Consider the following 16,001-nt stretch of genomic DNA (forward strand, 5'->3'; position numbering starts at 1 on the left):
GCGGTGGAAAAAGGGCATTGGGCAAATATTTGTCGTATACCAAGATATTTGGTTGAGCTTTATCAAGCATCTCTAAAGAATAAAGGCCCTGAAGCCAATTTTGTCTATGACAATGATTTTGACATCACCCACTTGGATGTGGCAGACTTCTTTGAGCGCCCTGATGGAAAAATAGACCACTTGATTGGTGATGGATCCGTGGTTAAAGATGATTGAGTAGTTCAATTTTTATTTGTGCCTGTTCGTAGTAGTTAATGAATAAAAATCATGTAATTATAGTTCTTTACATGAGTAGTAGTCATTAGTATCAGTAAGTATTATTTAATTTTTGAAATGTGTTAGTTTGTTTTGATTAAATATAGTTCTAATATTTGTTTTATACAATCAATTGAGTGTTTTAAAGTATTTACTCTTATATGTAGTCTCCCTTTAACAAACTCTCTTCATGAAAATTTGCTTCTGTTGCACATCTATCGATTTCTTAACGTGGAGTTAAAACAGAAAGTAAAATTCAGAGTTGAATTGGACAATGTATGTATATGGTTGAAGTCATGAGCGATCACGTCCATGTGGTCAGAATAATGGACAGGCAAATATGGTTATCCTTGTTCCCATGTTATTGTATAATGACAGTTAGCTTATCCAATTCTCTCTTTGTTTTATACAATGTGTGCTCGGAAAACTAATTTTTAAATTAGTTTATTTTCTTTTCTTCCACAATTGCAATTTCACACTGTGTTAATCGTATTATTTAGATGTATGGTATTTAATTCTAATAAATGTCCTTATCTTTCTCATTATTAGCTCCCTTGTTAAATGCTTGAACAAATTCATGAATATATTTAATCGACAAGAATATACTAATGTTTATTCGTATATTTCTTTTGTATGTCAAACCATGGGAAGCAAATATGGACATCTCACAAAGCAAACTTGGATCAAAGTTCAATTGTAAAAATATTTGTTTAATTGATTCATGTACGACACATACAATATTCAAAGAGAAGAAATATTTCTCTCATTTAAATATGTGTAAGGCAGATGTTACTACAATTTCTGGTAGTAGTAAATTAATTGAAGGCTCTGGAAGAGCTACTATAACTTTGCCTAAAGGAACAATACTTATCATAGAGAATGCAATGTTCTTCTCCAAGTCCAAGAGGAACTTGTTGAGTTTTAAAGATATCCGTCGAAATGAATATCATATTGAGAAAATAGATGAGAATAATCTTGAATATCCCATCATTACCAAGAATGTCTCTGGCCAAAAGAGGGTTATTGAGAAGTTTCAATCTTTATCTTGTGGCCTGTATTGGACAAGAATTAGTGCAATTGAGGCACATTCTACCGTAAACCAAAAGGTTACTGATTCCAATACTTTTGTACTTTGGCATGATCGATTGGGACACCCTGGATCAATTATGATGAGACGAATTATAGAAAACTCAAATGGGCATTCATTAAAGAATTTAAAGATTCTTTTAAATAATGAATTTTCTTGCACTTCTTGTTATCAAGGCAAGTTAATTATTAGACCATCACCAACAAAGGTTGGAATTGAGTCCCTTGTGTTTTTGGAACATATACAAGGGGATATTTGTGGATCTATTCACCCACCTAGTGGGTCGTTTAGATATTTTATGGTTTTAATAGACGCATCTTCTAGATGGTCCCATGTGTGCCTATTGTCATCTCGCAACCTCGCGTTTGCAAAATTAATGGCACAAATAATTCAATTACGGGCACAATTTCCTGATAATCCAATTAAGTCTATTAGACTTAATAATGCTGCTGAGTTTTCATCCCAAGCATTTAACGATTATTGCTTATCAATTGGGATAAAAGTGGAGCATCATGTAGCTCATGTTCACACTCAAAATGGTCTTGTAGAGTCTTTAATTAAACGTCTGCAATTGATAGCAAGATCGTTACTCATGAAAACGAGGCTGCCCACTTCTGTTTGGGGTCACGCCATTTTGCATGCAGCAATGCTAGTTCGTCTCAGACCGATAAATTATCATAAATATTCCCCGTTGCAATTAGTTTTGGGTCATGAACCTAATATATCTCATTTAAGAATTTTTGGATGCGCAGTATATGTGCCTGTAGCACCGCCATATCGCACCAAAATGGGTCCGCAAAGAAGATTAGGAATATATGTTGGGTTTGAATCGCCCTCCATTATTCGCTATCTTGAAACATTAACGGAGGATTTATTCACTGCTCGATTTGCAGACTGTCGATTCGATGAGACACTTTTCCCAAAATTAGGGGGAGAAGTTGGTGAAACCAAACGGGAAATTTTGTGGAAAAATCCATCATTATCTCATCTTGATCTGTGTGCCTCTATTTGTGAAAAGAGGTGCAAAAGATTATCCATTTGCATAGAATAACAAATCAAATACCAAATGCATTTACGGATTTGAAAAGGATAACAAAATCACATATCCCTGCAGAGAATGTTTCAATCCGTATTGTTGTCCCTGTTAGACAATCTTCTAGTGCCATAGCTAATGAGTCAAAAGCATGCCTAAAACGTGGTAGACCATTAGGTTCTAAAGATCGAAATCCTAGAAAAAGGAAAATAAATTATCAAAATGACACTACAAAAGAACCTCATGAAGAAATCCACGATTTAATAAATTCTGAGATTCATGAGGAATCCACTAAGCCCAAGGCTCAAGAAAATAAGGAACTATCAATAAATCCAATCGATATTGAGATAAAGTTGAATCGAGTGGATATAGTGGTGGATTATGTCTTTGCATATAATGTTGCATCTAGCATTATGCAAGAAAGTGAGGATCTCGAACCTCAATCTGATGGAGAATATCGACAAAGACTTGATTAGCCAAAATGGCAAGAAGCAATCCAATCAGAATTGAATTCACTTGCAAAACGTGAAGTTTTTGGGCCTGTAGTCCAAACACCTAATGGTGTTAAGCCTGTTGGCTATAAATGGGTCTTCGTACGCAAGAGAAATGAGAAAAACCAGGTACAAATATATAAGGCACGCCTTGTTGCACAAGGATTTTCACAAAAGCCACAGATATACATGAAAATTCCTGAGGGATTCAAAATGCCTAAAGCAAATAATTCAAAGTCCCGGGAAATGTTTTCAATCAAATTGCAAAGATCGTTGTATGGTCTAAAGCAATCAGGACGAATGTGGTATAATCGTCTTAGTGAGTATTTATTAAAGGAAAGGCTATATAAATGATGTCATTTGCCCATGTATTTTTATAAAGAAAACAACATCAGAATTTGTTGTACTTGCCGTATATGTTGATGACATAAACCTTATTGGAACTCCTATAGAACTCCAAAAAGCAATTGATTATTTAAAGAAGGAATTCGATGAAAGATCTCGGAAAGACAAAATTATGTCTTGGTTTGCAAATCGAACATTTGGCAAACGGAATTTTTGTTCATCAATCTGCCTACATAGAAAAGGTATTGAAACGGTTTTACATGGATGGAGCACATCCATTAAGTACTCCGATGGTTGTTCGATCACTTGATGTGAATAAGGATCCATTCCGACCTCAAGAAGAGAATGAAGAGCTACTTCGTCCTGAAGTACCATATCTTAGTGCAGTTGGTGCACTAATGTATCTTGCTAACACTACAAGGCTCGACATAACTTTTTCAGTTAATATCTTAGCAAGATATAGCTCTGCTCCCACAAAGAAGACACTGGAATGGAATCAAACACATATTGCGGTATCTAAAAGGGACTACCGATATGGGCTTATTTTATGGCAATAATTGCAGTCCTGATCTTGTTGGTTATGCCGATGCTGAATATTTATCGGATCCACACAAGGCTCGATCTCAAACAGGTTATGTGTTTACCTGTGGAGGCACTGCCATATCTTGGCGATCGACTAAGCAATCAATTGTGGCTACTTCATCTAATCATGCCGAGATAATTGCTATTCATGAAGCAAGTCGAGAGTGTGTGTGGTTGAGGTCTATAATACATCTTATTCGAGACAAATGTGGTTTGAGATGTGACAAACTACCCACTATTTTGTATGAAGACAATGCAACATGCATAGCTCAATTGAAGGGAGGATTCATAAAAGGAGATAGGACAAAGCACATTTCACCAAAGTTATTTTTCACACATGATCTTCAAAAGAATGGTGATATCAATGTGCAACAGATTCGTTCAAGTGATAATATGGTTGATTTGTTCACCAAGTTTCTACCGACGTTAATCTTCAAGAAGCTAATACATAAGATTGGGATGCGAAGGCTCAAGAATGTGAATTGATGCTCTCATCTGGGGGAGTTAACGCACGTTGCACTCTTTTTCCCTTACAAGGTTTTGTCCCACTGAGTTTTCCTTGCAAGGTTTTTAACGAGGCAACCAAAAGGTGTATAGTTAGATATGTGTACTCTTTTTCCTTTTTTAGAATTTTTTTCCCATTGGGTTTTATTTTAGTTAAGGTTTTAACGAGGCACATTACTTATCGAGTAGACATTCAAGGGGGAGTGTTATGAATAGAATTCTATTTAGAGTGAATGTCTATCTTGTAGAGAGTTTTACTTTGTGGCTAAGTCATTTTTCTCCTATAAATAGAGGGATCTTACCCCATTGTAAATCATCCCAAAATTCAATAAGAATTTCCTCTCTCTATTTCTCTGCAATATTGTTCTTCTACTTTTATTGTTTTATAATAGGACTTAAATAAACCTCTAAAAATTCACATAACTACTCACAACTTATTTGGATCTTATGGGTGTCGCCGTTACTTTAGAAAAGTCTGCTTGACGATAATGAACACATTTGGAAAAAATAAATTTGATTTCCAATTTAAAATATTGAATACTCCACTATAAACAACTCATATATATATATATATATATATATATTGTGCACAAATTTATCAAATTGTTTTTTAAGAATGCTTATTGAAATATAATCTTAAGAATGTTTATTGAACAATAACCTACTAAGTGCAAATCTTTTTTTCAAAAATTTTAATTCGAAAACTCAATATTATTGATTTCTAATGTAATTATTTTCCACGGAGTCTTGAAAATTTTAAAATGTCTTTTTTTTTTTCATTTGTTAAAATCAAATAAATATAATAAATGATGTCGATTTTATGATTTTATGTTACATTTTGTTCAAGTGACTTAATTTCACTTTGTTGTTTTCATTTTATTAAGTTGATAATGTTTAAAAATTAAATAAAGCTAGTGATCTAAGTAGGTTACAACGCGAATGACCTATGTAAGTTAACGTATTTCATTAGTCAATGGTTAGTTGGTTGATAATTTTTTGCATCTATAGAAGAAAGGCATAAATGTTGGGAGAAAATCATAAAAGCTTACTATAATTTAAGTAGCAATTTTGAATAAAATAGGTGCCGATTCGTCCTGACTATTCTCCTTTCCCTCTCCTCCCCAATCGCCCTATTGTAATGGACAAAATTTTATTGTTGGCACTTGGAAGAAAGGCTGGGCACTTTTTTCAAAATGTGTTTTCTCAAGTTTGTCATCAACAGATCAAATCATGCCTAGATATATACATCAGTCCTCGAATTATTAGTGTTTTAACTCTATCGACTATTCATTTAATATCGCTACAAAGTAAATAAATGTGCCACAAAATAGATTATAACTATACAAAGCATTGTTTTTTGTGGGATTGAAAATCATTTTGATCCCCATTTTTGTATTAAAAATCAAACTCCTCTTCCAACATTAAACAATATACATTCCGCTCCTCCAAATCAATTATATTTGTAAAAATACCTATTTTACCCTCAATCTTATCAATCTTGGTCTTTATTTTTTATTTTCTTACTCTTTAATATCTGAATATTTTTTAATCGATATTATGAATTTACCTATAGTGAAAATAATATTTTTAAAATTTTAAAAAACTGAAAAAAGATATCCAATCATATATAATTTATTGAAATTGAGTAATAAAGAAAATGGGCGCAATTAAAATATCAGAATAAAAGATCTTATTAATGTCGATCAAATAAAAGTTAGTACAGTAATATAAAAAAAATAATTAAAAATAGAGGACAATGTTATAACAAGATTACATATTAATAGCTAAATTCGCCATGGAAGATTTTTGTTATGTAAGAAATCTTTCTACTAGTGTATGTTGTAAGCTGGCTGCTCTAGGAAATGGAAAAAAAAATCCAAGTGAAAATGATATTTGAAAATTAGAGTTGTGTTTGAACATGAATATAATTTTGGGTTGTTTTTGAAGTTTTGTGAGTGATCTAAGTGAAAATTTTGAAAAATAGTTTTCTGGAGTTTTTCAAATTTTCGAAAAATTAGAAATTTTATGGCCAAACACTGATTTCGAAAAAAAGTAAAACAATTTTGAAAAAAGTAAAAAAATTCTTATGTCCAAACGGGCTCTATGTATTTGTATTAAGAATCCCCACCTTCAGTTTCGCATATTCATTTTAATTCAATTCTTAACGTTCTTCTGCGACGAAGAGTAGATGCATTTTGGCTGTTGTTAGTACAATGGCATTGAAGTGGAAAAGACTCAACTTTACTATTAAGAATATGTGCAGACGTTTTAGCCTTTAACTTTGTCTAATTAAGAAGTTATTACCCTAAGTTTAAATACTTTCTCATATCCTTTTCTTTTACTCTAAAATACTGATTTATACCTGTATTAGACCCCATACTGCTTTTTTAGACTTGGTACAGAAATGATCTTTTTTTTCAGCTTGGCAAACTGGAAATATTCAACTCTGAAAAAAACTCATGGTATTGAACATTTGCATACAAAATTTTAGCCTCAATGGTCTAAATTCTTGACACAGAGATATGTCTATTATTGTTTGCACATACACTCAGGAACAGGATATGCTATTACATCTCTGTCAATCTTCTTCGTCCTCGGCTCAGGTTGCCCCTGACTTTTTCGATGCAGTTTCTTTATTATCCTCTTGAATTCTTGATCAGGTATAGATGAATCTTCAAAGAAAGGCAGCATCATTCTCTTATTTGGCTTTATATACTTTCTGTGTCCTACATATGCCCTATGTCCCTGACCACCAAAGTTCAAAGATAATCAGCATTGTCCAATGTTAAAAAGATCAGTAAATAAATAACAAGTGCTTAATACCTCGAGAGTTCGGCCCATGTTACCTCCATGGGAATTGATGAAAACATCACTGCTCAAAGACACAATGTAGTCGATAGCTGCCAATATTGAAGATTTTTCCAAGTATGGAGTGAGCTCTCCATTTCGCGCCAATGTATGCTTTTTGACTAAATTTGGGAACTCCTTTTGTAGAGGCTGCATAGCTTGCGCGTCTCCAAAGGGTTCTCCTCCAGCAACATATATACGAGCACTGCTTGGCGCTCCTAAACCCTTCAGAAATCTGTAACATAATGCCCCGTTTGAGAGTGATTTTAGGTTAATTTTTAGTAAACCAAAACATGGTCAAGGACTTAAACAAATTTTACCTTGCCATTTCTGATGCATTTAAGGGACAAAGTCCTGCAAGTCGCCGTTGTGCATGAGTCATGTTCAATTTTCCAGTGAGGTATTCAGGGTGAGATTCCCTTTCCCTACTTATAATACTGTCAAATTGCTTCCCTAAACCGGTAAGACATCCGGTTCTGATCCAAACATCCTTCTCTAATCTGAGATGGATGGCAACATAAGGACCTTCAATCCACATTCTTCTAGCTATCTGATATCCTAGCTCCCTAATTGGAGTTGCAAATCTTAGTGCATGGAATGCAACCTGTTCATATTACAAAAAAACAAGAAAGTTACTTCCCAAATTTTTGTCAACTATCGGAGATACCCAAGGCAGCTCCCCGTGTTAGCTTAATCACTAGTGCAGAAAACAAGCTGTCGTTCGTTGTATTACCTTGCATTTGAGCTTCTGCAAGTCAGGCGGAAGATTCTTTGAGAGTTTAGAATCTAATCCTTTCAATATAAGCAGACCTTCTTCGTTTAGCTATAAAATTAAATGTAACATAAAGTTAAGACTAAATTGAACTAACATAACAAATTTAGACAGGATGAACTATTCACTACTCAACTTAAGTATTAGTACAGCAAAAGGAGCAGTTTCAATATCTTACTTGTTTGAGAAATCTGGCTCTAAGCCAGAGTGGCGATACATGAAAAGGAAGTTCGCGGTTAATAGTCTGTTTAGAAACAAAATGTGTAGATGGCAATGATGTTACAATCCGAACATCAGCTATCAAAGTCTTCTTGAAATGTTCAACATCGAATATATCCGAAAATTCACTGCACACAAAATTAAGTATTTATAATCTTGAAACCAAATGAGCCAAAACAGTGGTTAAAAAAAGCCAAAAGGAACTTCAGATTTTACCTATCATCACCCCAAATGTGATTTACTTGCAAAACAGGAACAACGAGAGAAGCTCCAAGAATTCTTGCTATGACAACTGCATCAACAATCTGATTCCTTTGCTGATTCAATCCTCCTGAAGCAACAACAACCAAAAATTTCCTCCTCTCTTCAGAAATCCTTGCAGAGGCTTTTCGATACTTGAGACTGAAATCCAAACAAGGCATGTATCCTTGATTATCTGGTTGTTTCCAGAACTCTTTTTCCTCCTCCGAAATATTTCCGATAGCCCCGTGAGCTGGTAGCGGCACCATTGCTCCAGTAGATAGAGTGACTGGTTCATTTTGAACAGAAACTGATGCTGCAGCCAAAACAGAAGCTAAGAACAGAGGAGAAGAAGAAGTCTCAGGGCATGAGACTGAATTTTGGAAAAGCGTTGTGAATGTGAGCATCAAAATGCCAAAGAAAGTGAGGAAAACGAGAAGAGAGAGGAAACAGAAAGAGAGAAATGGGGATGAATAGAGATATGTTTGGGTGATTCTTGAGTTCTTTTTGGGTGAGTAATGGAGGGAATTGAAGGGAAATAGTGAGAGCAAATGAGTGAAGAATGATGGGTTTAGAGAGATGAATGAGCTCTTGGAATTTCTTGTTCTCGCCATTGAAGATTCTCTGAGAAATTTACAGAAGCTCTTGAGGAAATTATGGAGCAGCTAAATGTATTTCAGTGGAAGATGGTTTTCTAGAGAGAAAACGGTGGAATAACAGAAAATTAAGAGAACTAATGGAAGGGGAGATTTTGGTCAAGATATTATTTACAGTTAAGTTGGTTACAAAATTCTTTTTCTCCCTTTCCCGCCAGAACTTAACCAACTGTATATTGCACGCGTATTTTCCTAAAAGAGTTGCAAATTGCAAAGAAACCCCTCTTACTTCTACTTATTGATATTGTTGACCCTTAACTTCCCTCGAAGAGGGTAAGGGTGACCAGAACAAGGGAAGCCTCCAGAGACGATTTTTGGCAACATAACTGCTAGGTGAACTCCAAGTAGCTTTTGCAACTGTCACACTCAAATTTTCTGGATCTCTGTTTTCTTATCATTGCATGGTTCCTTTACTCTCAAAGATGGACAATTTTGATTTTCTGAACACAAAGTTTTTATATGTTTTTGTGTGTGTATTCGATGTTCTATGTGATATTTGCATCGATGGTGCAGCTTCCATATGACTTTCTTTCTTCCTCAACAAGGAGGTTGAGTAATGGAGTGCAGGAGGTTGAGTAATGCAGGCAGATTACATTTATGTTCATACCTTTCACCCACCAACATCTTATAAAAGAAGGTTATTCAGACAAATGTTTTGGTGTACAGCAAAGTAATAAAAATCTAATCCAAGGCATGCTACGCTAGTTTCAGCAAACAAAATAGCACTAAACCAAGAAGCACCTTGCTCAGAACTATCAAAAATTCAGCCAATAAAGTAACCTGCAAAGAGTTTAAAAATACTCCTTTCTTCTCGTAAGAACTTAAACCTCAAGAAACATTATTTCAGGGTAAACAAACTGTTTTCTTATAAAAGACGGCAGCTAAGAGAGATGCTTTTGTGGAGCGACCTGTAAATGATAAGAGTCTCTTGACAGATATAGTAATGTTTCATAAAAGCGACTACTGAAAATAACATATCCAGAACCCAGAAGCTTCTTCAATTACCCTCCCACACACTCAAAAATGGTGGCTCCAACTAGCATCTTCTGTTACACTCTTGACTTCATCCTGGCTTGGCTAAGAGTAATAATTTTGTGTAATTTCCTACTGAACTGCAAAAGCTCAGTAGATATCAATGTTAAAAATAAAATAAAATTCAGCAACATTTTTCTGAAGTTCATAAGAAGTTGATACCAGCTAGTGCCATAAAAGATAAATAGCCCTGTCAGTCATCTAGAAATTAACGGGTTGAACCAAAATTCAGAGTTCATTGTTTAAACAAAAAAGTTTGGCATCCTTCCATCAGGAGAGAGCTTTCTTGACTTCAGCTGTGACCGCCTGTGGTGGTTTCTCGGCAGGAAGATTCACTACATTACCCTTCTTGGCGTAGTAGTCAATGACCTGCACATTAATTCAATAACTTAGCATGACGACAGAGATTGAAGGTAGAGCCCAACAGACAACAAAATGACCATTAGCCTTCACATGTTTTGAAACAAACATTATTAGGTCAAATGACTGCTATACCCTGTATATAATCTTTGTCCTAAAGTGAGAGGCTATACTCAATTGTAAACTGACGATCTCTCTTGAACACTTCGAATGTCAAAGTGGTAAACATTGCCAAACATCTTATTGATTAAGTTAGATTCCGAAATGCAATTCTAGACATACTTTCCCCAAAAGGGATCCTACTCAGTTCATGCAGGACTTGAACATTAGCTTGAGATCAATTCTCTACCAAAGCAACTAGATAAACAGATGTGTTTTCCTTTCCCTTCCCCACAATAAGTAGAGATAAACAGCTGTTTACCGGCTCAGTTTGCCTGTGGAAACCTTCCAGCCTTGACTTGAGAACAGCAGCAGTATCATCTTTACGTTGTATCAAAGGCTCTCCAGTGACCTTCATGAAGACAAATAAAATTTAATTAGATTCAGATATCAGAGCTTCCATTTTTTGTTTTTTGTTTGGAGAAAGTCCTTAATACAGAAAGTTGTGAAACTAAGTTTTTCTGACAGAATTTAAGCTGCATAACAGACAATAACGATTATAAAATTGTAAATAAACAATTGCTCAGTCTTTGCAGACACATTACAATGAAGTACTTCAGCAAAAAGACTTCTTTTTTATTTTTGATAAGTTAGAGAGGAACAACAGTATTATCACAACAGACCAATTAAATAAATAAATTTTGACAGTATTATCTTACATCATCTACCCCAGGTACTTTAGGAGGTGCAAACTTTGTATGGTATGAACGACCACTAGCTGGGTGGATCCAACGTCCGGTAATTCTCTCCTCCAAGATGGCATCATCAATCGCAAAATTAAGGACCTTATCAATTTTAGTCCCTCGATTTTGAAGCATCTCATCAAGCTGCAATAAGTAGAGAAAGACATGATTTCCTACTACAAAGATTCAAAGCTGACAGGAATTGAACATAAAGACAATATAAACATAAATAGTCATGGATTAACAGGAAAAGAACCTTTTCTGCTTGCACCACAGTCCTAGGGAATCCATCAAGAATGAATCCTTTTTGACATGACGGCTTCTTTAATGCTTCGTCTATGATACCAACAACCAAGTCATCAGAAACAAGTTCTCCCTGAAAAGACAGTACAAAAACAATTTTACTGAGGAAAGGAAAACCAATGTGTTCAGGGTAGTCAGAAAACTATAATAATAATTAAAATAAACAACCAATGTGACCTTATCCATGGCCTCCTTCGCCTTAATGCCCAAAGGCGTTTTGGCGGCAACGGCAGCTCTCAGCATATCCCCAGTGGCTAAATGACACAAGCAGTACTCATCTTTAATTATAGGAGATTGCGTTCCTTTCCCTGATCCAGGTGGGCCTGCAAAAAAATTCTAGTTTTTAGATTACCTTAAAAAAATAAAAATAAAAACTAGTTTTTAGAGATCTCAACACAATAATAGTTTGGAGAGAAGGAAAATCTATAGAATTATCTATCACAAAAATCTGGCAAAGCAAAAGAGAACTATTCATAATTCTACATATAAGTCCATATGATGACAACTCAACACCCAAATGACTTCAGATTGAGCACATGGATGACATTGTTTGTCGATAGAAACTAGAACAATAATATTTTTGATAAGGTAAACCAGAACAGAAATATTTAAACACAATTGCTATGACATAAATACTAGTCAACTACGAAAAAGAAGAATTCGTATAACTCATTAAGAAAAACCAGCTCCAAACCCAATCCAAATATATATATATCCTTGGCTAAAACTTTCAACTACCTATATATCTGCCCCTTACGAGCATTATGCAAAAAGCTTAGAGAAGAAAAAAATGCCAAAAGACCTAAACATGAAATAGGAGGCAAATTATTGTCCAGACTTCTTCTGGAGGCATGTGGAATCGATTGGAATGTTTTTTGCCTTTCTGTTTATATTATTGAGAATCAAATCAAGTCTATGAACTCCAGACCAAAGGATTACACCTTGGTTTAGTGTTGCAAGGGTTGAGCGGGTGGTAGCTTGACTTGAATCACAAAGAGATTTCCAAAAGGAAAAACACCATAGAACATTCGTATGTAGAGAGAGCACTTTACCAGAGCACAGCTACTTCTATCCAATATCAGCAAAAATGAAACAAGTCATAGAACACATGCATATAGAGAGAGCACTTTACCAGAGAATAGTATAGCTACTTCCACCCAATATCAGCAAAAACGAAACAAGTCAAAAAATAACTTTCAGTGTTACGTACACGTGATCTTAACTTTCAATGTATTATATCGTGAAAGCTAGCAACATAAAAGCTAGTATCATTACCAAATTATCCATTACAAATATCAAGAAAACAGATGCTCTGGCAGAATCCCTATTTTAGCTCGAAAGCTCCGTTGACTAATTACTCCTTTTAAGGAATACTATTGCAGCTTGACATAGCATATTAATTGTTTAGACTTGAAACTGAAATGCAACAGTACGAATTCAATCATATTAAAAATAAGCACAACCATGGACGCACTCAAAGCATGTAGAAACTAGACTTGCTAAAATGAGTTTGAGACAGCTATTTAAAAGAATGAGTTTGAGATAGCCAAATTTCTCTTACTTTCAAAAATATTTAATCTCCCATCAAGATCCTCCATGGCATCCTACTTCAAGCCAATTCCAGAAATGTTGCAAAAGGAGGCAGCACATCTTCGAGCTAAAGATTTCCCATATCAAAACAAGGCAAAATTTTACCATTTCTACTCGCTTCTTCTCATATCATAGTTATTGCACTCCCGGTGCCTCCCAATTTCAAAGACATTTTTTGACTTCTGACTTTCTAGACTCTTTCTTATACTTTCTAATATTCATAACCAATCTTCTAGAATTTTCAACATCTCACACAATTTTATTTGTGGATAAGTAACATCTGACGCAAATGTAGTACCAAAAAGTTCATATATCTATGTCACCTTATTTTAAAAAATATAGATAAGACTTCAGATGTAGATATTAACCCAAAATACGCACCACGACTTTGGTTCAGTGCTAAGGACACGACGTGAGAGATATAGATAAGGCGTGCGTCAAAAATTCGAACAATGCCACTGACAAGGAGCCTGGTGAATAACGGGAGCAAAGTAAGGGTGCAATTTTACTCTTCGACCGCTTCACTTAATAAAATTTAACCTAGTGCAACCTGTGTAAAGCAGAGATTTTTTTCAGAATTTAATATAAAAAAAATCTGGAAGATCTTGCTTCATCCTCTAAATGATAGGGCTGGGCGAGGAGGTGATACTTGTTATCAGGTCAGAGAGAACCCTGGCCCGTAAGCTGCCCCCCTTAAAACCTACTCCCTCCGGTTCACAATAAGTGACCAATTTGCTTTTAGCACGCCCATTAAGAAAATACTAAATTCTATACAAAAATACCTACTATGACTAAACTACCTCTAATTAAATATTTAATGTGAGGAGTAAGAAAACTTTTTAGGGATATGTACATAGGGGTTATTTTGTAAAAACAAATTGAATTCTTTCTTGATTACATAACTGGACACCTATTTTGAACCAAAATGAAAAAGCAAATTGGTCACTTATTGTGAACCGGAGGGAGTATTACTTAATAAGGATCTGTTACGCGCGATATGCCGACGACTTACTACTGGGAACCGTGGGTTCCGCCGAGCTTCTCATAGAAATACAAAGACTATCGCCCACTTCCTACAATCTGGCTTGAACCAAATTCACCTAAATTCCAGAACTTTCTTCTCGTTTCCAGTATGCACAATCTCCCTCCCACTCCCAAAACCCCAAGGAGCAAAACCCAACACAGAAATAAACTAATCATTACAAAATTCTACTTAACTGAAACGGAAAAACTGTAGATCTGATACAATTATGGGGGGAAAACCCATATAAAGTACTCAAAGAAAGAACTTTGAGAGTGAAAACCAAATATATGTACCGATAACATCAAAGTAATAAATAAATTGTGTGGATCTGATTGGCAAAAAACCATATGATACAGTAAAAAGAAAGAATTTTGACAACATCAGATATACACACAAATAAAAGAGAGCAGATGTGAGTATAATTACCAATTAGAATAAGACGTTTGTCAGGCTTGGAGGAACACCGCATGCGGCGGAGGAGCTCCGACATGAGGCTCTCCGACGGAACATCTTCTAAGTTCACGGATGTCGACATTGTTTCAATGGAGGCTTTGGAGTTTTGGGTGTTAGGATTCGGAACTTCCAACGCTTCAAACTGAAGCAAGATTTACACATAACAATGACACTACATGAGGTTTGCTGTTATAATGACTATTATATCCTTGAATCACTGTTTAATTACACATTCTTCCCTCACCAATATAAATATTTTGAGAAAGAAAATGTCCATATGTTGCTAAAAGACACCTTTTCTCTTTGTCTCACATAGCCTTAAAGTTAGTAAGTCTAATAATTCTTGTTTTTAAAGTTATAACAAGAACATACCCAAACTTTATCTCTATCCGATGAATGCAGAGAGGTTATTTTCGATCTCAAGAGAAGGGGAAGAAAGGAAGTAATAGAACAAACAATAACAATAACGGGATAAAAAGATAACTGAAGCGAACGATATAATAAATAGTAATATAGATTTAAAAAATAGGAAAATACAAGAATAGTAATGATACTATTGAAAAGGAAAGATAATTTTTTGACTATCTATTAACCTTTTACCCCAATTTTCGACATTTACCTCCTAATATCAAGGATCATTGATAGGGGGAATATTTGTTTTAAGAATATATCTTTTTTCGTTTTTAGAAAAAGAAGAGGAATTTTGAGATAAAGAAGAGTAAGAGTGGTCTCATATAGTAAACCTTTTGTGAGAATTATATGCTTGAGAAGATTCCTTTTAAAAGAGTGGACAGATTTTTAATAGACAAAAATGACACTATAAACATTGAACTGAAAAGTGTACTTTCCTTTTGATTGGTCCCAAAGATTCAAAGAACACTTTTAAAATTCAATGTACGATGCTTTTGATCAATTTGTCTGACTTACTAAATTTTTTAGCATACTTTCCACCTATCTGAAAGGTATTTATAATAATCTTACTTCATTTGTACCCGCTTTCGAGGATAACTAACTATAATTGATTGGATAAACCATTTAGTACGAAAGAATAGTTAATTATTGGATTTTTAACAATAGCAAACACTACTTCTAAAATAACCCAAGCAAAGACACTCTACCAAACGTGTTTGGTTAATATAGACGGGATACCACTTCAACATGTTAAAATAGCATGGTCTAATTAATTTTCGGGCTGGTCATTCAAAAATAATCGGTCTTTGTCAAGTTATTGAAAAATAACCACTATTTTGCTGCAACAAAGACCGGTCCAGCATAATATACTGGAGTTTGGTGCACCTGTGTATGAACTCCCAGCATATTATAATGGACCGATATATTTTGCTGACTCCAGTATAATATACTGGAG

At 34.8% G+C, this 16,001-nt stretch overlaps 2 protein-coding genes across 2 annotated transcripts; both read right to left on the reverse strand.

Annotated features, from left to right (window-relative positions):
• Positions 1-6,750: 6,750 nt before the first annotated feature.
• On the reverse strand, positions 6,751-9,521 carry LOC107831764 (O-fucosyltransferase 37-like). Its single transcript, XM_016659558.2, has 6 exons — positions 8,352-9,521; positions 8,095-8,263; positions 7,878-7,967; positions 7,465-7,748; positions 7,121-7,379; positions 6,751-7,042 (listed from the first exon to the last, which is right to left on the reverse strand). Exons 1-6 carry the CDS (start codon positions 8,987-8,989, stop codon positions 6,827-6,829), a joined length of 1,656 nt encoding a protein of 551 aa, XP_016515044.2. The 5' UTR covers positions 8,990-9,521; the 3' UTR covers positions 6,751-6,826.
• A 135-nt stretch (positions 9,522-9,656) lies between these two features.
• On the reverse strand, positions 9,657-14,809 carry LOC107831765 (adenylate kinase 4). Its single transcript, XM_016659559.2, has 6 exons — positions 14,609-14,809; positions 11,746-11,891; positions 11,522-11,641; positions 11,242-11,409; positions 10,845-10,934; positions 9,657-10,432 (listed from the first exon to the last, which is right to left on the reverse strand). The coding sequence occupies exons 1-6, from the start codon at positions 14,715-14,717 to the stop codon at positions 10,334-10,336; spliced, it is 732 nt and encodes a 243-aa protein (XP_016515045.2). The 5' UTR covers positions 14,718-14,809; the 3' UTR covers positions 9,657-10,333.
• Positions 14,810-16,001: the final 1,192 nt, after the last annotated feature.

The sequence above is a fragment of the Nicotiana tabacum genome, chromosome 6 (assembly GCF_000715075.1).
Source record: "Nicotiana tabacum cultivar K326 chromosome 6, ASM71507v2, whole genome shotgun sequence".
In the NCBI taxonomy this organism is placed as follows: Eukaryota; Viridiplantae; Streptophyta; class Magnoliopsida; order Solanales; family Solanaceae; genus Nicotiana; species Nicotiana tabacum.